Source organism: Leptopilina heterotoma, unplaced genomic scaffold, assembly GCF_015476425.1.
Source record: "Leptopilina heterotoma isolate Lh14 unplaced genomic scaffold, ASM1547642v1 Lhet_168, whole genome shotgun sequence".
Taxonomy (NCBI): Eukaryota; Metazoa; Arthropoda; class Insecta; order Hymenoptera; family Figitidae; genus Leptopilina; species Leptopilina heterotoma.
The window spans coordinates 113,793-139,325 of NW_025110884.1; the positions used below are offsets into that span (position 1 = coordinate 113,793).

The following is a 25,533-nucleotide window of genomic DNA, read 5'->3' on the forward strand; positions in this document are numbered from 1 at the left end:
GGCTCACTTCTTGGTCATTATTTTCAAGTATTCCAAAGCGTTCTGAGCGGCACTCGCTTGTGCATCTTTACTGGTCACACCGCTGCCGTAGCACACTGCTACAGGCAATGTTGATAACTGTACCAAACACTGAGATTTGCCTGCGAAAAAAATAAATATTTAGAACAATTCTGATTTATTCAAATCTAATCCATCTATCTATCTATCAATTATTATTATTATTTAGTCTTAAATTAATAAGACATTTAAAAAGCAATTAAATTAATTATAATTAATAATGTAAAATAATTTACAAAATGTTTAAAAATAAATAAAGTTCATCAAAGGTTAAAATAATCTTCAGCTTGATAGCAAAATTACAAAAAAATTACGATATATTTAAAAAACGATTAATGTATTTTAATTTCCTCTTTTGTAATTTAAATTTTAATCAATAAAAGTTACTATTGCAAATAATTTATTATTTGCAAATTAATTTATCAAACTAATTTATTATAACACGAAAACAAAAATATAAAGTTCAGAAATTAATTTCTCATACAAGGAAATATGGCAGTTAATACATTTAAAAGTATCACATGTTTCTTCCGTCTTTGTTGCGAAACCGGTCATCATTTCTAAACGAGTCGGCGCAGTGAATAATATCGTCTGAGAGCTTTCATTCACGATGGCAATAAGTTTAGCGAAAAAGAATCTTCGAGATTCAATAAAGAATATTTTAAAAGCAATTGACTCACAGGAAAAAACAAAACAAGGAGAAAAAGTTTTTCAAAAAGTAAGTATTGTTTTTACTTTCCTTTTTCATTTTTAGAAGCGTGTAAATATATTTTACAGGTTAGCTTAACAAGAAAATATTTTCATTATATAGAATCAAGATAAAATTAAATGCTCATTTAATAATATGTTTAAAATGTACGTTATTATTTGTAAAACTTTCTATCAATTTCTATCAATTTTAAATTTATATTTCAAAATTATTATGATTATTTATATTATTTATATTTATTATGATAATAATCATCATTTATTGATATTATTATTACTATTTATTACTATTATTATTATTCTTACGACTATTATTATAATTATTATAGTTAATTATTATTATTTTATAATAATTGAAACTATTACTCGGCAAAATTTTAATAATAAAGTTGAAATTATTATTGTTCTTGTTATTGCTATCATTATATTTTAAATATCAATTGTAACTATCTTACCAATGTTCTTTTAAAGCTATTTCAATTTTAATTTTCTAGTTTCCTTTCGATAATTGTAGGATTAGTAACGTCGGTGAAAAGTTGACGTTTATAATCAACGATTGAAGGAAAAAAATAATTTTCATGAAAAAATAATAAAATGCTTTGTTTTGAAATTTTTCCTTCTTAAATTATAGATGAAAAAAATTATACAAAAATATAAGAAATTTAAATAGAAAAATATTAATATTAATTAAAATAATTAATATAATCTCAATTAAATCATTGATTATAAACATAAAATTCACAAACGTGGTTTGGATTCAATATTAGAGTATTTTAATTTCTTTTTTAAATTTTGCCTATTTTCTAGTTGACTGCCCTGCCGCAATATATTGAAGGTAAAAGGGTTTCTCTCTTTTTAAGTACTGACGATGAAATAGACACAAAACGTATACTGAAAGATCTCTTTGAAAAACAGAAGGAAGTATTCGTTCCTCGATATGGAGGTTCGAAAATGCAAATGGTTAAATTGAACTCGATGAGCGATTACGAAAAATTACCCCTCACGAGTTGGAATATTAAACAACCGCATAAAAATGACATAAGAGAAGATGCCCTTGAAACTGGTAAACAAAGATTGATTAATTTTAATTTTACACCATTCTAATCAATTTGATTTAATTGAATTTAAAACAGGGTTGCAACAAATTTTTAATTTTATTTTTCCCTGATTTTCAGACAAAATTTTCCCTTTTTTCCTGACCCTAAAGAATATTCTGATTCACTCTAAAAATTATTAGATACGCAAAAAAATTATTCTTAATACATTTATTTACAAATTTCTTTAATTGTAAAATTATTCGAAAACATCAATAACTTCTTTTCTAAATAAATATTTAATCATTATTTTTCCGTAGGAATTAAAATTCTTCAAAACATACAAATTCAAACCCTTTTTGAAATTCGACAACCTATAAAAAAATGATTACAAAACATGAAGAAGGCGATCACTCTGAGTCTTCGACTCGGAGTGATGTCCTTCTTCATGTTTTGTAATAATTTAAATTAGGTACTGTAAAATTTTTCAAACAAAAGTTAATTATTTACAAAAATCCTAATAAAATCCTTCCCAAGAATTCAATTATTTTTACAAATAGTAAAATTTCCCAAAAAGTCCAATTATTTAAAAAAAATGTAATAAAATTCGTTGCAATAATTAAATTTTTTTCATAAATAATAAATAGATTATTTGGTAATTCATTTTGAAATCAATTTTTATTGGAAAATTCTAGAATAATTGAATGTTTGTTAAAATTGAATTCTCATAAAGAATTTTATCAACAAATTTTTAAATAATTGAATTCTTTTTACAAATTTTAATAACATTTTTAAGAATAATTACATTTTTCGAGGAATTCGATTAAAATTTTATTAAAAATATTTAAAATCCTACTATGAGATTTATTATTTATGAAAATAATTTAAATTTTCCCAAGATTTTTATTAAAATTTTTCTAAAATAATTAAATTTCGGAGAAGATTTTTATTATTTATAAAGATACTTGACATTTTTACAAGAGTTTTTTTTAATTTTTGAGCATAATTGAATTTCTCCAAAGAATTTTATTACTTTTAAAAACAATTTAATTCTTCAAACGATTTTTATTCAAGTTTATAAAAATTTTATTATTTAGAAAGATACTTGAAATTTTGCTAAGAATTTTTTTTAAATTTCTGAACATAATTGAAATTTTGCGAAAAATGTTTATAACTTTTGAAAATAATTTAATTTATGGAATTATTTGTAACTTTTTCATAATTCAATTTTTTTTAGTATTTTTACTAAAAATCCCTGACTTTTCCCTGATCAATTTTACTTTCTCTGACTTTTCCCTGAATTCCCTGACTTGTGGCAACCCTGTAAAAGCACTCGAACATTATTTCGAAATTCTATTAATATTACTCGAACTCCTATTTATTTTGAAATTAATGCTAATTTTTTAAGTGAAAAATTCAATTCAATTAAAATACGTCACTATTTTCACTTTGCAGGTGGGTTAGATTTGATAATTGTCCCTGGAGTCGCCTTTAGTCGTGAAGGTAAACGTTTAGGTCACGGGGGAGGATATTATGACTCTTATCTGAGAAATATCACGAAAATTCAAGAACGAAAGCCACATTTGATTGCAGTTGCATTTAATGAACAAATCTGCGAGGAAATTCCTACCAACGAACTCGATTATGAAGTGGATTTAGTTCTTACCGCAAATTCCAGTAACTGAAGAGACTGGATATTTCTAGAAATGTGCTCATAAAATTTTTATTTTTACACTTTCGTAAAACTTGTATACTTTTATCTCAAATATTTATATTTTATTTCAATTTTAATCTAACTGAATATTAAATTAAACTAATATTAGGAACAATCGACTAATTTTGAAATATTTATTTTTTACTGAAAGAAATATTTTGTAATAATAAATTATCAGAGAAATAATAAAAAAGTACTTACCACTAATCGATTTTTCCTCAATATCAACATAGGTCACTTCAAATTGCTGCTCGGAAGCAATTTCCTGCAAGAACTGCACCAAATTGACATCACCATCGTTCAGGCATGTATTCTGTAACAATATTCATTGTAATGAAAAATTTATTCGTAATTTTAAAAAAGATAAAATTGTGAATGAAAGTGTGGATTTTTTGAAAAAAAAAGTGGAACACAAAATGAGAAATTGAAAGAAAACATTTTTCATTTAAATACAAACCTGTAGCTCAAACAGTTTAACACCCGTAGAAGATTTAAGATTCTTGTGAAATAGTGAGACTTTGTGACTGTGGGCGGTTGTCAAAGTCGAGATTTTGCTTTCTTTCAAATCGGCATATCGAGCGCTCAAATTTGCATTTCTTTGAATAATCTATAACGGACAATTCGACAGAATAAGAGCAAATGTACACTTAAAAATGCTGATACTAGAAAAATAAATTGTATAAGAAATTATAGAATAAAAAGAAAGAAGTGGAAATGATCCAAGCTTGAGTTTTTTTTTCGAAACAAATGGGTCAGGACGGTAAATCTTTGTTAAAAACGAAAGAAAAATTGTCCGTTATAGATATTAGGAAATAAGGAAGGTTTTATATAGAAAAAAAATTTGGCGAAAAGGCAAAATCACTTCCACTTCTGTACGCGATCACCATTCACACAGTAAGAAATTTTACTTTCATTCATAATGTACAGAAAGCATTTTTCTTTTTTTTTTATGCGGAAAGCATTTTTTTTAAATTGAAAAATAGTGAAATACCTCGTCATCATCAGGTGCAGTTTGTGTTTGTTCTGAAGAATCACGTAAATTCTGCCACATTTTATGGGCCGCTTGACGTTTGGCGAGTTTCTTACTCTTCCCTTGACCAATTTGGCGATATTTTAAAATTGAACAGACAATGGTGAACTGTCTCTCGTGTGGCAAACCCTCTTCACCTTCCATTGAATATTTCGGCGGTGGCCAATGACGGGACATGCACATCTCTTGTAAAGAGCCAATTGGATTATTGATCACTTTTTCCTCGCCGTAATTTCCCTGCATTTCCTGCAAACCCTGCGAACTGAGTGAGAAAATAAATTATTATTTTGTAGAATTGTAGAATTTAGTGGATTTGATGATGATAATTGGGAAAACTTACTCTGGAATACTGTTTGGAAGAGGAGCATCGGCAGTTTCGGTATTCACACCGATTAATTTATCCAAAACGGCTTTGGCAGCCGCGTGTTTTGCCTCCTTTTTGGACCTGCCGGTCCCCATTGCTGAAACGATTGGATCTGCTTCAATCGTAAAGATCTTATAAATTAACATCATTATCCTTTTATTGTAATCGATGGTTTATTTTCAAGAAATTGGTGGACCTTGGCAAGTTTATCGCACCATATTATAATTTTACTGAATTAAAAAGATTAATAATAATATACAAACCAACAACATCAGCAACGGTAACACGATAGCGAAATGTAGGCTCATGAATTGCGCCTTCAATTTGAACCAGCTCATATTTTGGAGTTGTGCCTCTGCGTGACAATAATTCCTGAAGTACTGAAACAGGTGTCTTGCCAGGCAATGCTTTCATTTCCAATCTTGCAGCCTCATCCAAGGGCAATGCTTCAGACATCAGAGCATGCATTGTCACGCGATTTCTACCGCGAGTTCTTCCCGAATTGGCAGAATGATTAGGCACCCCTCCAATCATATTGGTCCCAACTTGTTGGGAATGTCGCATTTCATCCATCGTATTTTCCTGAAAATTCGAGAATTTTAATTCAATTCACATTGAATTTACAGTGTAATAAATTAATAGAAAGTTTTTAAATAGAAACATTTCTTGACAAATTCCGTATTTTAAAATACGGACATTACGGATCAAAAATTGAAAATTACTGACAAAAAACACTGAAAAAAAAATTTATTTGATTTAAATAACAGATTTCTTGACTATTATCAATTAAATATTTACTTGAATCAAATAATTTTTTTATTTCAGTCAATTAAATGATATTTGCTTCAAATACTGAAATTATTGGTTCAAATACCATTTAATTGGCAGAAATGAAAATTATTTGATTCAAGTAAATATTTAATTCATTATAGTCAAGTAATCGGTTATTTGAATCAAATAAATTTTCTTTTCAGTGAAATAATTAAAGATGGCCGAGTGATAAAATCATTATTTTAAATCATAAGAATATTATTAATGTTATTCTTCAAAATTACTTTCATAATTTCAATTCAATTATTATTTTCTAAATTTTTATCTAAAATTCTTCTTTAAATCAATTATTTTTAATAATTTTTGAAAAAGTTATTCTTTGAGAATTTTTACATCCATTTGTTTACAATTCAATTTTACGAAATGTAACGAAATTTCGATTATTCGGAAATTCTTAAATTAAATATAATTTAGAAAATAAAAACTTGAAATAATTTTAAATAAAATAACTGAATTAAACTTTTTCCAAAAAATTAGTTCAACAGTATTGTTAGTTAAAAGTATGAAAAATTCAGATTTTTAAAGATTGAAATTTAAAAACCATTTCAAAATGCAATTATTTCTAAAAATTCATGCAATAATGCTTTTAATATTCAATTATTATCTAAAATTTTAACTGAAATTAATTTTTAAAACAATGAGTTTTAATATTCATGAAAATAATTGAATACCTGTAAAAACTTTTACTATTTATGGAAATTAATTGAATTTCCGAAATCATTTGCAACTTCTTAAAAATTCTCTAAATTATATTGGCCCTGCAAATTTAGCTTCTTTAACTAAATTAAAAATTCCCTGCATTCAGGCAATAAATAAATTATATTTACCTCCATTGATTTCTTCGAGAATGTACGACTTCAGTGGACAAGCAATTACCTGAAAGAATAAAATTATTACAAAAAAATGTAATACAAAAGCGCATGAGACATAATTATAAAAACACTAATACAACAATAATGGAAAACACTTCACGTGCACGAACAATAAAAATATAAACTAATAAAAATATTTTCCAAACTTTTTTTTTATTTTACTACCCAGAACAGATAAAAATAAATCCCCCTCTAGAATTTTTCTAAATACGAACAAAGGCAACACAAAAAAATATTCAAGCAACAAATAAAGATAAATATTTATGACGTTTTCACTTCATTTTTTTTCCTGAATAACTCATTAATTTCTTCAATTGTCATTGAAACGTGCTAATTAAAAAAAGAACTTCAACTCACGACTTTTTTATAAACCACATTAATTATAATTAAAAGAAAAAAGTAATCCTATTAATTCATCATGAGAAATAAAAGTTTTAAGGGGAACCGGCCGGCGGCCATATTTTGTTTGTAGGAAAAAATTGATTGATTTTGTAATAGAAAAAAAGATGTACCATAATATTTGTGGAATTATGAATTATATTATAATATCATATAGAGATTATGAACAGTATGTTTATTAATTGATAATAAGGAGACAAAATTAATAAATGAAAATATATACGCCCCAACAGAGGCCGGTGTTGGGAGCACATCGACCGCAACAAGGTGTAGAAAAAAAGTCATCAACTTTTACTCACAATTTTGTGGACGACTTTTAACAAATCAGCTGGCTCCAGTGGCAGGCCAATTCCTATGCGAAAAGCGAATCCCGCTTTTTGTGATTGATCCAAATCTCACAAAAAGCTTGATCCGTTTGACGACAGAAAAATGGTTCGTCAACTACGTTTGCAGCGGCTTGGCGTATGTGATAATCTGATAATTGCGCAAACTAGTTTCAAAACCTGTTCATTCCACGCATCTACTTGGTTCATTTCCGGTGGTTCAACGGAAATTGTTAAAAAAGTGAAATATTTGAAATAGAAAATAGAAAGTTTGATTTTAATCCAATTGTTAATATTGCAATTAATACTAGAATGATTAATTGTAGTAGGTAATTTAAACTAAACGATCAAATTTTTCAGAAAATAATAAAGTTTTGTCTTCTGAGAGTTATATTATTGGTTCTAAAATTCAAAATAGTTGCGCGCTTAAAGGCTTGCCAACGGTTACTTAGCAACGGTTGGTAACATGTTTTATTAGTATCATAGAGGAAGGGACAGAGGGACGAGTGTTTCTTCCAGTTTGTAGTCGCCATTACAGTTTAACGACGCTTGATTTCTCGATAAAAGTATCGAGTTAAATGTAATAATATATTTTATAAAGTATTAATTGGATTTTGATTGTCTTTGGGAAATGAGTGATATGGAGGTGAGTTTTATAACATTTAATATTAGAATTTTTATTCTCTGGTATGACTTTTGCATGTGATCAAACTGAACCGTTATCGATCCGAACTAATATCCCCTGCAAAATTTATTTTTATTCTCAGAAAAAAAACAAAATGCCTACATTTTACACGCTGTATAATTAGTCTTGAAATAATTATTTTTCATTCCGTTAGTTTTTTAGTTGCACCAGATTTTGGAAAATTACATAAGATTTTCATTTGTTTGTTTGAAATTTGTTAATCGTTAAAAACATATTAACGTGGCAATACATTTTAATGAACGAATTTATTATAACGAATGACATGACTTTTTTTTATGTTTACTGATAAAACTGCTTTTTGAAAACAGTTTTTTTCACCCCCTTCCGTATGAGAGTATTGATTGTTTTTTCCCTCCCAATGGCCCCTTCCTGTTTATCTTTTTGGCAGTATACATTTTTTTATTTTTCAGTCGTATTTTACACTACGTTTGATTTGTAATTTGTTCGATAAACATCATTATTGGACGCACATTGCGTAAAATTTGTCTTATGTTTATGAATGTTTTCTTTAAAACGATAAAAATAAAACGTGTAAGTTTATTTTATATACTCGTGACGGACGAGTAAAATTGACATGAATTTTTGTTTTTTCTGATTTTTTCCAAGAGAAAACATTAGACTGAGTGTTATTAAATAAATGGTGTTTAATCGATTACGTCAAGAGTCGAGTTTCTATAGTGATTTATCTAAACAAGAAGATAACAAGAGTAAATTTCGAAAGAATGGAATTTTGCGTAAGCTTTTTTTTAAATCCCTAAGTATTATAAATAGTTTTTTGTTTATCTGAATTTAAAACCCTCTTTATTTTTATTTAAAGACAGGGTTGCCACAAGTCAGGGAACATTCAGGGATTTTTATTAAAAGTACAAAACCTTCAAGATTTGTTTTTATTTCTGATAAGAATGCATTTTTTAACATTATATAATTATTTTTAAAGTTTTATTGCAATTGTCTTGATAACTAACAAAATTCTTCACTGAAATTCAATTAATAATTGAATATTAAAAGTATTACAGCATGAATTTTTAGAAATGATTGTATTAATTGTATAAAATCTTTGATAATCTGAATTTTTTTTTACTTTTAACTAACAATTTTGTAAAATTAATTTTTAGAAAAATTTTAATTGAATTTTTATTGAAATTATTTAAAATTTTTATTTTCTAAATTATATTTAATTGAAGAATTTCCAAATAATTAAAATTTCGTAAAATTTCTAAAAAATTATTAAAAATAATGGATCTAAGGAGAATTTTAGTTAAAAATTCCAGAAAATAATAGTTGAATTGAAATGATGAAAATAATTTTGAAGAAGTTAGAGTAACAATATTCTTATATAAACATTTTTTTGAGTATCTAATAATTTTTAGAGTGAATCAGAATATTCTGTAGGGTTAGGGAAAAATTCAAAATTCTGTCTGAAAATCAGGGAAAACCAAAGTTAAGTTTTTGTGGCAACCCTGATTAGAGAAATCTCCAGAAATTTTTTTCACCTGAGATTTCTCTTCTATATTTGAAAATTGAATGAATGTTTTTAATTTATTAAAATTGTTTAGTTCTGATAAATTTACGAATTATATATTAATTACGTATTCTAAAAACTGTAGAGGAGTGGAAGTCGGAGTGCAAGTCCGAGAAGAGCACGCACAGCAGAGGGCATCAGGGATTCGCGTTCACGTTCACGATCAAGGAAATCTCGCGAGAGGAAGGAAGCTCACAGGCCAATGAAGGAGTACTCGAGGTCCCGCAGTCGTTCCCCATCGCGAGGAAGAAAAAATTATCGTGCCAACAAGTATGGTGGTGGCGGTGGTGGTGGTCATCGGAGTCGCAGCCGGAGTCGATCGCCGTACAGAGCATCACGCTATTCACGCAGCAGGTCTCGATCTTACTCACGCTCGCGTTATTCGCGCGATGAAGACAGAAATCTATATCGTTCACACTCTCGCAGTCCTATGTCATCTAGAAGACGTCACGTTGGAAACCGAGATAACCCCTGCCCATCCAGTTGCCTGGGAGTCTTTGGCCTGTCCATTTGCACCACGGAGGAACAGATCTACCACATCTTCTCCAAGTACGGTCCAGTAAAGCGTGTCATAGTCGTGATCGATGCCAAGGTAATACATTCATTTCATTTTTTCAATTAATTCACTGCAATAATTTATTTAAAAAAAAAAAATATTCCCAGGGCTCGAAGTAGGTCCGTAAATTCTGAAAAAGTCCGTAACTTTGTTTCAAGTCCGTAAAAGTCCGTCTTTTTTAAAAAAAAAGGTCCGTAAAGTAATAAAATTCTTCGCAAAAATTCAATTATGTTCAAAAATTTTTTTAAATTCTCGTCAAAATTTGAATCATCTTTAGAAAATATTAAAATTCTTCTCCGAAATTTAATTATTTTCAAAAAATCTAAAAAACATTGTCAACATCTCAATTATCTTTATAAATAAATAGCAAAATTCTTCGATAAAATTCAATTATTTTCAAAAATTCTATTAAAATTCATTAAAAAATTTCAATTATTTTCATAATTAACAAACAATTATTCAATTATTTTTAATTCAATTATTTTCAAAAATTTTAATATAATCTATTGCAAAATTTCAATTATTTTCAAAAGTAATAAAATTCTTTTTAGGAGAATTCAATTATTTTAAATAGAATTTTAATCGAATTCCTTGAAAAAATTTTTATTAAAATTCGTCCAAAGAATTTAATTATTTAAAAATTTGTTGATAAAATTTTTAATAGGAATTGAATTCCAAGAAACATTCAATTATTCAATAAATTATTTATTTTAGTATTTAAATAATTGAATTCTGGTAGAATTATCTCATAAACATTGATTTAAAAATAGATTTCAGTTAAAATCTTAGATTATAATCATTGAATTCTTTCGAAGAATTTCATTAAAATTTTAAAAATAATTGAATTTTATCGAGGCATTTTTTTATAATTGTCTTACAAATAATTAAATTTCTCCCAAAAAAAGTTTTATCAAAACTTTCTAAAATGTTTGAATTTCTGCTAAAATTCTGATTTTTTTGAAAATAATTGAATTCTTGCGAAGAATTTTATTAAGTCTTTTGAAAATAATTGACCAAGTTGAAGTCCACAACGTTGATCAACGAAAAAAATTGTTCACTAAGTAAATTAATTAAAAATTACGCAGCAATATTGACAAAAAAAATATTTAGAAAAAAAGGATTGATATTTATGTTTTGATAATAATTATTTTACAATTAAATATTTAATTAAAAATAATACTTGATTGCATTAAATAAATTTTTTTCGTTGATCAACGTTGTGGACTTCAACTTCGTAATAATTGAATCTCTGCAAAGATTTTTATTATTTTACGAAAATATTTAAATTCTTGCGAAAAATTTTATTAAAATTTCTTAAAGTAATTGAAGATCTGCTGAAAATTTTGTTGTTTTTAATTTATGTCAAGAATTTTATCAAAATTTTTAAAAATAATGGAATTCCTGTTAATTTTTTAGAAGAATTTAATTATTTCTGAAAATTTTAATAAAATTCTTCGCAAGAATTCATTTATTTTCATAAATAATAAAATTCAATGCAGAATTTCAATTATTTTTAATACAATTTTAATCGAATTTCTCGAAAAATGTAATTATTCTTAAAAATTTTATTAAAATTTTGCATTTAAATTTGTATTTAAATAATTGAATTCTAGTAGAATTTTCTAATAAAAATTGATTTTCATTTCATAAAAATGAATTTCAGTTCAACTTTTAGATAATAGAATATTAAATGCAATAGAGCGTGAATTTTAAAAAATAATTGAATTTTGTAATTAATTTTTTTTGAAAAAGTTTAATTGAGTTTTTTTAATATTATTTTTAGTTTCTATTTTCTAATATTTATAGTTATGAAAAATTGAATTTCTAATTTTAAATAAAATGTTCTCTTATTTGATTCGGACTGATTCTCTTTTTGTCAGTTGGTCCGTAATTTTTAATTTTTGATCCGTAAAGTCCGTATTTTTAAATACTTTCACTGCTTCGAGCCCTGTACACCCCTTAGTTCGAAAAAATTTTTTATTTCCTTTCACATTGGATTTAAATTCAATCTAAGGGTATATGAAAAAAAAGCCAGAGATTTAGAACGTTCGCTTATGAAGACAACGCATAATGTTAAAGGCCTCTGGCGACAAAATAGAATAAAAAAATTTTTATTACCGCTCTGTTATTATTTTATCATGTAACTAACGTTTTTAGCTGTTTAAGAAAAGAAGAAAATTTGTATTCTTTTGGTGAGGCCGAACTTATTTTATTTTATTTATTTTTATTTATTTTCGACAAAATTAAATAGTTTACAAAATGATTAATGAAATGTTTTTTTCTTCTATTTATTCCATCGTAGACACGAAGATCGAGGGGATTTAGTTTCGTTTATTTCGAATCACCGGAGGATGCTAAAGTTGCCAAGGAACAGTGCACGGGAATGGAAATCGATGGTAGACGTATAAGAGTTGATTTTTCCATCACTCAAAGGGCGCACACACCAACACCTGGTATCTACATGGGAAAACCTACGCATCTCAATGAACGTGAATTTTCCGGTTCCAGACGCAGAGAGTACGAAAATTTCCGATTATTTGTTCTGATTTACAAAACCGAAATGCCGTAATTTTATTTTTTCACTTAGATTAGGTTGATAGTTTATGTTTCTACTTTTATAAACATGGAAATTGAATTTTAAATTTTGAATTTTAATTAAATTTAAATTTTATCCCTAAACTGTAAAAACAGTTTTCAATTTCAATTTCTTGTTTTTAAAACAAGAAACAATTGTCTACCTAACCTAGCGAGGAATAAAATTACGGCATTTCGGTTTTGGTGAAAGTTTTGAAATTCTCTTTACAGGAATAGTAACAGAGGAAGTTATCGTCGTTCGCCGAGTCCTTATTATAGAAAACGCTCTCGTTACGATAGGTCAAGGACTCCTTCTTATTCACCACGTAAGTTCGAACGTCCTTCATTTAAAGATTTATACTAGCGTGCAGACAGTAAGCAAAAATATGACACGATACTACAAGAATTTTTTTTTTACGAATTGATGGTAGTAGAGCTTATTGAGATTGTCGAAAATAAATTTTGTACACTGAAATACTTTTCTCATATGTGAAAAACTATCACTTTTGGGAATTTTAATACATTTGGAATGTTAAAATTATTTATTAATTTAATTAGGGTTGCCACAGATCAGGGAAAAGTTAGGGATTTTTATAAAAAGTACTAGAAAAAATTTAATTTTTAGAATTTATAAGAAAATTCTGCATTTTGGTGTCTTTCTTGTTTGCCTCATAAACTATGAAATTACCACAAATTCTAATACAAAACCATCAATTTTTTCTATTTCTGACAATAATTTCTTTTTAAATAACTTAATTCTTCAAGAACTATCATAAAATTATTGCTTATAAATTATTTAATGAATAATTTTACTTAAATGTGTCAAAATTATTTTAATTTTAAAAGAATTGCGTTTACTATTTTCATAAATAGATAAACCTCAAAACTTTTTAATTTGAAATTTTATAAAATTCCAGTTTTTAATTAATTTAATCAGTAATTTTAAACTACTTAGATTTTTAAGAAGTTTTAATAATTCAAATTCTTTTAAAATTAGTTAATTTTTTAACTCATGTTTAATTAATTATTAAAAATAATGGATTTATATAAGAATTTTAGTTAAAAACACTAAAAGAAATTGAATTTGGAAAGATACAAATGATTAAAAAAATTCAATTATTTTCAGAAGTATTAAAATTCTTCGCAGAAATTCAATTATTTTCAAAGTAGTAAAATTCTTCGCAGAAATGCAATTATTTTTAAAAATTTTCCAAAAGAATTCAATTATTCAATTAAAATTTTAATAAATCTTTACGTAAACATTTATTTATTTTGATAAATAATAAAAATACAATTTTAATCAAATTCCTCGAAAAATGTAATTATTCTAAAAATTTTACTAAAACTCGTCAAAAGAATTCAATTGTTTAAAAATTGGTAGATAAAATTCTTTGAGAATTCAATTTTAAGAAACATTCAATTATTTAATAAAATATGTATTTTTATATTTTATTATTATTTAAATAATAATTAAATTAAAAAATTTTCCTAAATTCAATGATTTTCAATATCTAATATTTTATTAAAACTTTCCTAAAGAATTCAATTACTTTAAAAACAAATTCAATAAAATTTTACGCAAACATTTAATTATTTTTATAAATAATAAAAAATTCAACGCAGAATTTTAATTATTTTTAATACAATTTTGATCAATTTCCTCAAAAAAATGAATTTAATTATTCAATAAATTATTTATTTTTGTATTTATATAATTGAATTCTCGTAGAATTTTCTAATTAAAATTGATTTAAAAATGAACTGTAGTTAAAATTTTAGATAACAATTGAGTATTAAAATCATAATAGCATTATTATTATTTTCATACCTAAATAATAAAACTCATCGCAAAATTTCAGTTAGTTTTCATACAATTTGAATCTAATTCCTCGAAAAATCTAATTATTCTTAAAAATTTTGTTAAAATTCGTTAAAGGAATTCAATTATTCAATAAATTATTTATTTTTGTATTTAAAATTAAATAATTGAATTCTCGTAAAATTATCTAATAAAAATTGACTTAAGAATAAATTATAGTTAAAATTTTAGATATAAATCGAATAACAAAAGCAGTATAGCGTGAATTTTTAGAAATAATTGAATTTTGAAATGATTTCAAATTAAAATCTTTAAAAATCTGAATTTTTTTTACTTTTAACTAAAAATTCTGTAAAATTATTTTTTTTTTGAAAAAGTTTAATTGAATTTTTTTAAAATTATTTGAAATTTTTATTTTCTAAATTATATTTAGAATTTTTCGAAAAATGTAATTCTTAAAAATTGTATTAAAATTTGCCAATTCAATTATTTAAAAATTTGTTGATAAAATTCTTTATGAGAATTCAATTTTAACAAACATTCAATTATTCTAGAATTTTCTAATAAAAATTGATTTAAAAATGAACTACCGAATAATCGATTTATTATTTATGAAAATAATTGAATTATTGCAATGGATTTTATTAGGTACATTTTTTTAAATAATTGAATTTTTTTTGAGAAATTTTACTACTTGTAAAAATAATTGAATTCTTGTGAAGGATTTTATTAGGATGTTTGTAAATAATTAACTTTTGTTTAGAAAATTTTATGGTAATTAAAATTATTACAAAACATGAAGAAGGCGATCACTCGAGTCTTTGACTCGTCTTCTTCATGTTTTGAAATTCTTATAAGTTGTTGAATTTCAAAAAGGTTTGAATTTGAAATTTTTGAAAATCTTAATTCCCATTGAAAAATAATGATTAAATATTTATTGAAAAAAGAAATTGATGTTTTCGAATAATTTTACATTTTAAGAAATTCGTAAATGTAATAAAACATTTTTTTGAGTATCTAGTCATTTTAAGTGTAAATCAGAATATTCTGTGGGTTAGGGAAATGGTCAAAATTTTATCTGGAAATCAGGGAAAAACAAAATTAAATTTTTGTGGCAACCCTATTATTGCAATTCAGTGATACAAAATTTGTATAATATAGCTTTAAATGTGAAGAATTAGATATTTAACAAAATTTACAGTCGTTTACTTATTTACATGTTTCATCTGTTTTAGAAATAAACGCTGTAAAATTTGAGAGAAGAGATTACCGATAAATTTTTAGTTTTATATTAAATAACATCGAGAGACTACCGATATATTATTAACGTTATTGAACGTTGAGAACTATTTCGAAAATTTTGTTTTCTTTTTCCTTTTTTTTTGCAAAATTGCTAGACTTAGAATTTATAGTGATCTGGTTATTTTTTTCTTTTTTTTTTAATCGTATTATATTTTTGTAAACTGTCGGCATTAAAATGGGTCATTAATGAAAAAAAAAAAACCGTCAAGTGTGTGAATAAACGAGAGTGCGATACAGGAGCATCAAGATATACGGTAGTTGCTAAGTACCCAATAACCTGGATCAAACAATCATAGTCTTTGTTGCTTAATGAATTTCAGGTCGGTATTAAGTGACACGAGTGTGGTACGAGAAGCCAGATGGGTTGTGGGAGCCATTTGTGTGACTTGACCCTATGACCCTTTTTCTTCTAACTATATTATAAGGGTCAAAAACGTTCAAATAACTACATTTAAAATTGTCGCTATTCTCACCTTACCTACTTTATGGTGCATAGTGTACTTTATGTTTATTAGCATGATATTTAATACTTTTTCCAAAAAGAAAAGTAACTTTTTTCAATTAATTGACAAATAGAAAACAAAACAAAAAATATGGGAACAAGAAAGAATTTTTTTCTGGCACTAAAAATAGGAAGGTTAGAATGGATGTTAAAGCCTTATGTTCATTCATAAAAAATTTTGAAAACTTTGCGAGTTTGAAAATAAGGCTTGTGATATTGTAAACGTAAAATGAAAACCACGATGTAAAGGTTGGAATACAATTTTGATTGCTTTTTTTGTCTTCTCTTGCTTCCTAAAAAATAGTTTTCTGCTTCACTTTTGTATTCCAGTCAAATTAATTTAGTTGGGTACTGATTCTCTTTTTTGTAAATGTTTATTTTCAACAACCCTTTAAAAAGTACCTAAAAAATTGATATTGATATATTAAAAAAAAGCAAAAAAAAAAAACAAAATCATAATAATATTAAATTATTTAAAGCGATAAATAAACAAATGAAAATGCAGAAAATAAAATGTACGTTCTCTAACATGTTTGTTTGTTTATAAGGTTTTGAATCAAGAGGTATTGGATGATAGAGGGAAGTTTGAAGTTTCACTCTGAAAAGTATGAAAATTTTGCAAAGAAAAAATCGAAGACAAGATTTCTCTCTCAAGATGTTTCTCATTCAAGAAACGAAGGTTTTTCGCGCTTGTGACAAAGAATATGATCCAATCCCATTCATTTTGCGGCTGAAAATATATTGTCTCAAGCATTTGAAGAACTACGAGTGCAATAATAATGCAAAAAAACTTCAAGAAAATATAAGAAAATATCGTTGGGCAACGAGCCCCTAAGCCGGACAAGTCAGTGGTTTGGGGGTGAAACAGATCGAACATTTATATGAAAATTTTCAAGAAAAAAACGTCGGAATTGAATTATTTTTTTTTAAATTAAGTTCATGTTTTTTTTCTGCTTCTTCTTTCAATAAACAGGGGTGAGTTTTAATAGTGCTCGCAAATTTATAATGATCATATTCTTTCTCCGATAATTTTATATACCTATCACCGGTGAATAGCTTTCTGCTAAAAAAAAATAAGAAAATAAAAATGTTCCATAGTTTCTTATCCTCACCTCATCCCTCCACCATCCTACCTCCATATTTCGATTATAGTGGCGTAATTGAAACATCTTAATTATTATTGAATTTATCTGTTTTTACTAAATCTTCAATAAAATCTTATTTGGTTATAGCAAACAATGGCATTTTTTATTTTAGCTTTAGAATTGTTTAATTACATTTTAATTTTAGCAGGATGGAGATTATCAAAAGAAATGAATTATTTTTTCGTTTGAAATTTTTTTTTATTTGCTTACTAAAGTTCAAGAAAGGTAAGTATATTTATTATATTTATTTCGTTTTGATTCGAATTCATAATATTTCACAGATAATGAATATTTATTCCAAGTGTAAAAATAAATATTAAAACCACTGTAAAAAATAAATATTCTTGTATATTAATTATTCAAAAAATAAATATATAAAATTAACATTGGCAACTATAAATTATAGAGACACAAAATATATTATTTTTTATTTAATAATAAATTAATTAAAAAATTAACTATTAATTTTATCAAATTATAATTTATTTTGTTTATAATAAACATGTATTTATATATTTTTTAGTTATGTTTCTATTGTTATATATTATTATTTATTTTTACTCTATTTTTATTTCTTTTTACTCTTTATTTATATTTATAATATTTATGTATTTATTATTAAAAACATTATTTATTGCAAATTGTATAAATAACATAATTTTTAAATTATAAAATTGTCATTACATTACGGAGTGCATAAATAAAAGATCTAAATATTTAAAAATTGTTATTTGCATTATTTATATAAAAAAACCAATTAAGGAAATAGATAAATTATTTCAACCAAATTTTTAAATTTGCCGCTACAAAATACTGAAGCGACATCTGTATTGTTTCAGTGTGTCGTTTTGAGGTTAGATTTGGCATCAGCTGATAAGTGTCAAAAACATAATAACAGAAGACAGATTGTTAATTTGTTAATTAAAATATTATAAATAATTAATTATCGAATTGTGTTAATATTAATGAAGTATAATGTTATCGTCAATAGTGAAAGAACATCAAAGTAAACAGGCAGCAAGAAAAGAAAGACAAGGTAAGAAATATTAAGATTAATTTTTACAGCAATTTTCTCATTTACAAACAAACTATTTGTTTCTAAACAAATTACGAAATGTTTATAACTGTATTTTTATTTATAGAACAAAAACGAAAAGAAGCCGTTCAAGCTGCAAATAATTTAACTCAAGCATTGGTTGATCATTTAAATGTGGGGTTAGTTTATTTTTTTTTTTTAATTCTGTAAATTCTAATTAATCCCCTAATATTTATATATCTCTAAAATAATAATATTGTCGTAACAATTGTCTTCTATTACTAAAATATTTAATGGTTTCAGAGTTGCACAGGCATATTTAAATCAAAAGAAACTAGATGCTGAAGCAAAACAACTTCAAACGAGTGCAACAAATTTTGCAAAACAAACTCAATCGTGGTTAAATCTGGTTGAATCGTTTTCGAGTGCTTTGAAGGAAATAGGAGATGTTGAAAATTGGGCACGTAGTATTGAAGGCGATATGCGAACAATTGCAACGGCATTAGAATATTCGTATAAAGGTATTAAATTTATTTTTTACTCTCTGAAAAGAAAATTTATTTGATTAAAATAAACGATTTCTTCTCGATTATCAAATGAATATTTACTTGAATCAAATAATTTGGTATATTTAAATCAATTAAATGCTATTTGATTAATTTTTTTAATTATTGAAAACTGTATTTGCTTTAAATACTGAAATTATTGGTTCAAATACAATTTATTTCATTTAAATACTGAAATTATTGGTTCAAATACAATTCATTTAATTGAAATACTGAAATTATTGGTTCGAAGTTCGAATACAATATTTATTTCATTCAAATACTGAAATTATTGGTTCAAATACAATTCATTTCATTGAAATACTGAAATTATTGGTTCGAAGTTCGAATACAATATTTATTTCATTCAAATACTGAAATTATTGGTTCAAATACAATTTATTTTATTCAAATACAGAATATATTGGTTAAAATACAATTAATTTCATTCAAGTACTGAAATTATTGGTTCAAACAGAATTTATTTCACTCAAATAAAAATTATTTGATTCAAGTAAATACTTATTTGATAACAGCAAAGTAATCGATTATTTGAATCAAATAATTCACTGTTTTCAGTGCTTCATTAAAAAAAATATTCCATTACTCAGACCTTTTTGTGTATAATTAATAATAACATAATTAATTTTTTCCAGCCACTCAAGAAACCCCTCCGAGTAATGTCTGAGAAGACCAGGAAAACTTATCTCGTCATATCCGAAAGCATTTTAATTAAGTTATTCTGTGATAATTTATCTCTATATTGAAAATTGAGAAGAAATTTAATAATAATGTAAAATTTCTATAAATTATTAAACATTTAGTTCATAACTGAGTTATTGTATAATTATTAATTCTAGAAAATAATCATTGAAAAGGTTTTTGCTCCGTTATTTTGATTTTTTAAAATTGTTTGAAAGAACAAAATTTGAAACATATGAATTTTTACTTATTAAAAAAAATAACTATACGTAATTCGTAAATCGCTTTTGATTATTTTAATTCTGGAATTATTAACGTTTCAGACTGAATTTTTACATTTGCAACACGTCACACACTTTGTATACTAATTGAAATTTATGATTTAAAAATTTACAAAAGGCATGTGCCTATTAAAAAAAAATCCCCTGCAATCGTCTTTATTTAAAACGATCGTCAAGTCTTTTATTTTGTATGTATCATCTGTTCGCGTCTCGTTTTTTAAATGACTTTTTGATACAAAGTCTTCATCTTGCTAATAAAATGTATCATAAAATTTGTCCCATCTTTTATATTTTCATATGAGCGATCTTCTTTCAAATGAACGTGAATATAACAGGAAGGGATAACTGTCGAATAGTTCCCATTGAAAACAAAATTTTTGGCCATTAAAAAAATAGAATTCTACTACAAAGTAGTGATATTTTTTTGCCCTTTTTTTCTTCTCCCATTATGAGAAGCGCCCTTAATTCTTTAAGAATCGCAATTGTTAGTTTATATATCGCTCGAACATAAAATATTGTATAAATATTAAATTCGTCACGTATGCGGGATGTTTTATGAGACTCGTATACATGAAATCTTCATCGAGAACAATCTTGACCTGTTTTTGATTTATACGAGTATTATGGTTTTTTTTATGACGCACTTCTGTTCTATATTCTATTCAAATCTACTTTTTGGAATAGTGTAGCGAATTTGAATTTTACAAAGTGATATGGTTTACAGTTGTGGATTATCGCTCTTGAACAGACGATTCAACAATCTTGATTTAATCGACTTTGGTCTTGATTTTACAGACTTGAAAATATTTTTTTTTAAAGCAAGAAAATTTTATAACTTTTTTCTGTAGTTCTTAAGGTTTGAAATTATTTACAAATATTTGATGACAAAAAAAAATTTATTGGAAAGAAATTCAAAATTTTCTAATTACAGTCTGAGTTTATTACAATATTTCATTCAAATAAGAATAATAATATTTAGATCGATTTTCTAATTATTTAATACATTTGATAATAATCTTAAGTTCTAAACGTAAAATTTCATTTTTAAATTTTTATTGCAATAATTTTGAAACACTATCAAAAAAAAATTAATTACAAAGTTTCTAAATGTAAATTTTAAGTTTTCAATTTTTAATGCAAGCAATAATTTTTGAAAATATTATTAATAAAAAATATTTCCTTCAATTGAACGTTCAAAACTTATTGTTGAATATATTTTCATTGCAATAATTTTGAAACACTAACAAAAAAATTAATTACAAAGTTTTTAAATGTAAATTTTAAGTTTTCAATTCTTATTGCAATCAATAATTTTTGGAAATATTTTTAATAAAGAGAACCTTAAGTTCTGAACGTTCAAATAAACGAAATTTATTTATTTCTGCTTAAAATTATATTTTTATTGTAATAATTTTGTGACAAAAAAAACATTAATTTTGAAGTTTCTAAATGCGTAAAATTTAAGTTTTAAATTTTCATTGTAATTAATAATTCTTAAAAATGTTTCATTCAATTGAAAGTTCAAAACTTATTCTTAAGTTTCAATCAATAATTTTTGAAAATATTTTTAATTAGAAATATTTCGTTCAGTTGAACGTTCAAAAGAATGAAACTTATCAATTCAAAGTAACAATTTCGTGACACTATCGAAAAAATTAATTACAGAGTTTCTGAACGTAAAATTTAATTTTTTAATTTTTATTGCAATCATTAATGAAACTTCAATTGAAGGTTTAAAACCTATTGTTGCATATATTTTTATTGCCATAATTTTGAAGCATTATCAAAAAAATTAATTACAAAGTTTCAAAAACTTCAAAATTTAAAGTATAATTTAAGTTTTCAATTATTTGCAATCGAAAATTTATGAAAATATTTATAATAGAAAATATTTCGTTCCATAAACGTTAAAATCTTGTCGATCAACATTTGATTGATTTCTTTGAAAACTTGAATGTAATTTTGTTTGCTACCTATTATTTTCAATTGTAAAATTTGAATACATTTTTGCAAAAATTTTCTTTTTCAGACGAGAAATTTCAATGATAATGAAAATTATGTTTGCGAAGGGGTTGAGAGAGGAATTTTTTTTCTCTCTCTCTCCTGCAACTCTTGAGAGATTCCTTATGTGCATTGTTGAAGAGAGGATGGAAAAAAATGGATTTAAATTGATGAGCAAAAACGTGGAGAAATCATGAGCGATTGCAAAAGGGGATATGGGACGCAACCCTGTGATGTTAAGTAGTTTTTTTTTTATTCCCTGGCTCAGAGCATCGTTAGCGGCTTTTTTCTCAACTTATGCATAAGGCGATATTGTAATCAGGTGTGGATTGTAAATGAAGCTTAATGACACTCAGACGAGCTTGCTCATCATGACAGATGAGGTGTCATGAAAAGGTATGTCACTATTATTTTTACTTAAAAGACAAGAAATTGTATAATAGTTTTTTTTAATTATCCTCGCAGTTTGATTGCCTGAAACGAGAAATATATAATTAGATTTTTTATTAACTATCAGGGTTGCCACGCTTATTTATATTTTACAAAATTTTACCTTTTTGAAATTAAATAACTTATAATAAATTGTTATAAAACATGAAGAAATCGATCACTCCGAGTCTTCGGCTCGGAGCAATCAAGATCTTCATGTTTTATCATAATTAAAAATGACCGACTGATAAAATCATTATTTTATATTATAAAAATATTGTTATTGTAACTTATTCAAAATTACTTTCATCACTATGATTTAATTATTGTTTTCCAGAATTTTAAACTAAAATTCTTCTTTAAATTTATTATTTTTAATAATTTTTGAAAAATTTATTTGAAAATTTTCAAATCCTTTTGCTTACAATTCTACACTATTTTTAGTTAAAAGTATGAAAAATTCAAACAATTAAAAATTATAATTTGAAATTTATTAAATTATTAAATTAGTAGAAACGACTATTTATTAGTAAAATCTGCTTATCTATAATTTTAACTGAAATTCATATTTAAATCGATTTTTATTAGAAAATTTTACGAGAATTCAATTATTTAAATACAAAAATAAATAATTTATTGAAGATTGAGTAGATTTAAATCCTTCCATGATCATTTATTTTTCAAATATCAATTTATTGAAGAATTGAATGATTTTTTAAAATTGAAGTCAAATAAAGAATTTTATCAACAAATTTTTAAATAGGTAATTAAAATTTTAATTTTCGAGAAATTAGATTAAAATTGTATTAAAAATAATTGAATCTCTGTAAAAAATTTGACTGAATTGAGAAAAGTTTTTGAAAATAATTGAAATTTTGACAAAAATTTTATTAAAATTATAATTTATTTCTAAAAATAATTAAATTTTGAAGAAAAATTTTAATATTTATAAAAATAATTGAAATTTTGAAGAGAATTTTTTTAAACTTTTGACCATAATTAAATTTTGGGGAAGAATTTTATTAATTTGAAAAATAATTTAATTCTTGAGACGAATTTTATTAAAATCTTTCTAATCAATTGAATTCTTTTGTGAAATTTTTTTGAAATAGTAGATATTGAAAATAATTGAATTTCGATAAATTATTGAAATTCATTAAATTTCTACGTAGAACTTGATTAAAATTATTTTGAAAAAAATTGAATTGTTAAAAAAAAATTTGATTAAAATTTCTGAATATAATTTAATTCTTTCAAGAAATTAAATTTCTTTGATAAATTTTAATAAAATTAAGAATAATACATTTTTCGAGAAATTCCTTTAAAATTGTATTAAAAATAATTGAAATTCTGCAATGAGTTTTATTATTTATGAAAATAATTGAAACTCTTTAAAAAATTTGATTATTTATCAAATATAATTGAATCATTCTGAAGAAATTTATAAAAATTTCAATGTTTATAAAATTCCCTGACATTTTCAGGTTTTCAGGTTGCGTGGCAACCCTGAATATTTTTGAAAAAACGTATTCAAATTTTTACCAAAAGAAATTCGGATATTCTTTCTTTTTTCTTTATATTGGCGAGCAAAAACTTTTCTGTTTCTTATTTTCTTTTTCCTTCAGCGATGTGTCAAAAAATTGATATTAATTTTGCGATTTTGTCACAGATGTGAACACACATTGACTGACAAACCTTTGTCAGTTTTATTTACATTAGAATTAACTCGTGAAAGATACAAATTATGCAGTTGAACGAATCCGTAGAATCATGCGATGCAAAAAAAAGCGAGTCTCGAAAAAATACATAACCAGTATTCTTCACTTTTTTTTGGAATAATTCATTACCTCCAGGCGACTGTCTGAAATGTGTACGTTACACTTGTCATAAAAAGTCAGTTGAACCCCTTTTGCAACTGAGCTTGGGGTTAATATTAAATTTGAATATATATTTCGTTCATCATTCGTGAAATTATAAATTATTATCACCACACTGCCATGCGGATAGATGTTACGAAACTAGTTCTTCGAGTGGGGTACCTTTTCCTGACCTCTTAACATTGAGAGTTACTTAGATCATAATCTCAAAAAATGGGTGTCTCCCCAAAAAGTGATTCATGATTATTAAGTGTCAAATGTCAAATTTGAATTGCCAAATTCATCATGTTTTAAAGACCACACTTATGATCTTCATTCTTCTTTTCCTTTGAAACGCAGATTATCAAAATGTTTTCTCAAAAACTTGTTTTACAATTTTTCGATTTAAATATTTTTCCTGCACGAAATTATTCTTTTTATTCTTGATTCAAAATCCTGTGAAAAAGAAATAAACCGGTTAGCAAAAGTTTAACAAAATTAACAGAATAGTATTAAATTAATTTGAAATATAGAATCCTTTTATAGTAAATTTTAAAATTGATATTTCAAGAGATTAAAATCAACAAAAAAATTAAACCATTGACTTTTTAATTAACTAAAACAAAAATTTGTACTGACTTCCCATAGTTTTTGTGGTTATAATTTTTTTTTTCCGCAGAGACGACGTTGTCATTATTGAAAAGAAAAAAAGAATTGTGGTTATTTTTCACCCCTCGATGATTCTCAATGATTCTTGAATCCGTTACACTTGTTATCGAAACATACAAAGAGCCGCACCTTGTCCCTTGATTGTCATGGGGTGTTCTTTAGGGAAGAAACTTTATAGGGGTTCTCGATTTTTGAGCCAGTTTTCGTATCGCTTTGTTATGAAGTGTTGCCACTTGAGTATTACATTTGTATACGAATTGCCTATTTGTGATACCGGATCAGAGGGAAGATGAATGGTTTATTATTTCATCGTTTGAGTCCATCGTGAATTTCACTGAAAATAAAATCAAACAGTTAAAAACAAGTTTGTTAGTGAATATATAATTAATGAAAAAATTCCCTTGCTACACTGATTACAAAGTAGAAATCCACAATGAAAATAAATCTCTTTTTTCTCCTTTTTATATTTTTCTGATAGTAATTAAACTTTTACAAAAGGGAAACAAGATTTTCCAAAATTTGAGGTTATCCTCGATTGCGAGTGTTTACATCTGTT

At 25.2% G+C, this 25,533-nt stretch overlaps 5 protein-coding genes across 18 annotated transcripts in view; 4 read left to right on the forward strand and 1 right to left on the reverse strand.

Annotated features, from left to right (window-relative positions):
* LOC122499455 (interferon-inducible double-stranded RNA-dependent protein kinase activator A homolog) lies at positions 1–7,494 on the reverse strand. Of its 6 annotated transcripts, none has more exons than XM_043607824.1 (8): positions 7,309–7,494; positions 6,566–6,614; positions 5,171–5,489; positions 4,884–5,004; positions 4,505–4,805; positions 3,971–4,120; positions 3,715–3,826; positions 1–140 (listed from the first exon to the last, which is right to left on the reverse strand). In XM_043607824.1, the coding sequence occupies exons 2-8, from the start codon at positions 6,569–6,571 to the stop codon at positions 4–6; spliced, it is 1,146 nt and encodes a 381-aa protein (XP_043463759.1). In that variant the 5' UTR covers positions 6,572–6,614; positions 7,309–7,494; the 3' UTR covers positions 1–3. The 6 variants fall into 6 exon arrangements, with proteins under 6 accessions (XP_043463759.1, XP_043463758.1, XP_043463757.1 ...); XM_043607823.1 differs by having other exon boundaries at positions 4,884–5,019; XM_043607822.1 differs by having other exon boundaries at positions 4,884–5,022.
* Positions 597–3,678, forward strand: LOC122499456 (5-formyltetrahydrofolate cyclo-ligase). The gene is made up of 3 exons (XM_043607828.1): positions 597–775; positions 1,573–1,828; positions 3,255–3,678. The coding sequence occupies exons 1-3, from the start codon at positions 668–670 to the stop codon at positions 3,482–3,484; spliced, it is 594 nt and encodes a 197-aa protein (XP_043463763.1). The 5' UTR covers positions 597–667; the 3' UTR covers positions 3,485–3,678.
* Positions 7,495–7,825: 331 nt separating the features above from the next.
* Positions 7,826–17,549, forward strand: LOC122499478 (transformer-2 protein homolog beta-like). Of its 8 annotated transcripts, none has more exons than XM_043607856.1 (6): positions 7,826–7,978; positions 9,646–9,914; positions 9,987–10,152; positions 12,419–12,633; positions 12,922–13,016; positions 15,745–17,549. In XM_043607856.1, the coding sequence occupies exons 1-6, from the start codon at positions 7,964–7,966 to the stop codon at positions 15,783–15,785; spliced, it is 801 nt and encodes a 266-aa protein (XP_043463791.1). In that variant the 5' UTR covers positions 7,826–7,963; the 3' UTR covers positions 15,786–17,549. The 8 variants fall into 8 exon arrangements, with proteins under 8 accessions (XP_043463791.1, XP_043463792.1, XP_043463785.1 ...); XM_043607857.1 differs by having other exon boundaries at positions 16,862–17,549; XM_043607850.1 differs by having other exon boundaries at positions 9,646–10,152.
* A 761-nt stretch (positions 17,550–18,310) lies between these two features.
* On the forward strand, positions 18,311–19,874 carry LOC122499457 (biogenesis of lysosome-related organelles complex 1 subunit 1). The gene is made up of 4 exons (XM_043607829.1): positions 18,311–18,494; positions 18,601–18,673; positions 18,798–19,015; positions 19,696–19,874. Exons 1-4 carry the CDS (start codon positions 18,434–18,436, stop codon positions 19,725–19,727), a joined length of 384 nt encoding a protein of 127 aa, XP_043463764.1. The 5' UTR covers positions 18,311–18,433; the 3' UTR covers positions 19,728–19,874.
* Positions 19,875–22,003: 2,129 nt separating this feature from the next.
* LOC122499489 overlaps positions 22,004–25,533 on the forward strand; it is a 405,956-nt gene continuing 402,426 nt past the window's right edge. For both annotated transcript variants that reach the window (XR_006301337.1, XR_006301338.1), the window contains exon 1: positions 22,004–22,419. The gene's annotated coding sequence lies outside the window, so the exon portion shown is untranslated. The remainder of the gene's footprint in view (positions 22,420–25,533) is intronic.

Bases quoted from the DNA above. Each gene is read 5' to 3' on its own strand.
- LOC122499457 (XM_043607829.1), top strand. From the start codon at position 18,434: ATGTTATCGTCAATAGTGAAAGAACATCAAAGTAAACAGGCAGCAAGA. The intron at 18,495-18,600 runs GTAAGAAATATT...TTTTATTTATAG, and splicing joins AGCAAGAAAAGAAAGACAAG to AACAAAAACGAAAAGAAGCC. The intron at 19,016-19,695 runs GTATTAAATTTA...AATTTTTTCCAG, and splicing joins ATTAGAATATTCGTATAAAG to CCACTCAAGAAACCCCTCCG.
- LOC122499456 (XM_043607828.1), top strand. From the start codon at position 668: ATGGCAATAAGTTTAGCGAAAAAGAATCTTCGAGATTCAATAAAGAAT. The intron at 776-1,572 runs GTAAGTATTGTT...CCTATTTTCTAG, and splicing joins GAGAAAAAGTTTTTCAAAAA to TTGACTGCCCTGCCGCAATA. The intron at 1,829-3,254 runs GTAAACAAAGAT...TTCACTTTGCAG, and splicing joins AGAAGATGCCCTTGAAACTG to GTGGGTTAGATTTGATAATT.
- LOC122499455 (XM_043607822.1), bottom strand. The intron at 3,827-3,970 runs GTTTGTATTTAA...ATATTGTTACAG, and splicing joins TTAAACTGTTTGAGCTACAG to AATACATGCCTGAACGATGG. The intron at 141-3,714 runs GTAAGTACTTTT...TTTTTTTCGCAG, and splicing joins TGAGGAAAAATCGATTAGTG to GCAAATCTCAGTGTTTGGTA.
- LOC122499478 (XM_043607850.1), top strand. The intron at 12,634-12,921 runs GTACGAAAATTT...TTCTCTTTACAG, and splicing joins TCCGGTTCCAGACGCAGAGA to GAATAGTAACAGAGGAAGTT. The intron at 13,017-15,744 runs GTAAGTTCGAAC...CATCTGTTTTAG, and splicing joins GACTCCTTCTTATTCACCAC to AAATAAACGCTGTAAAATTT.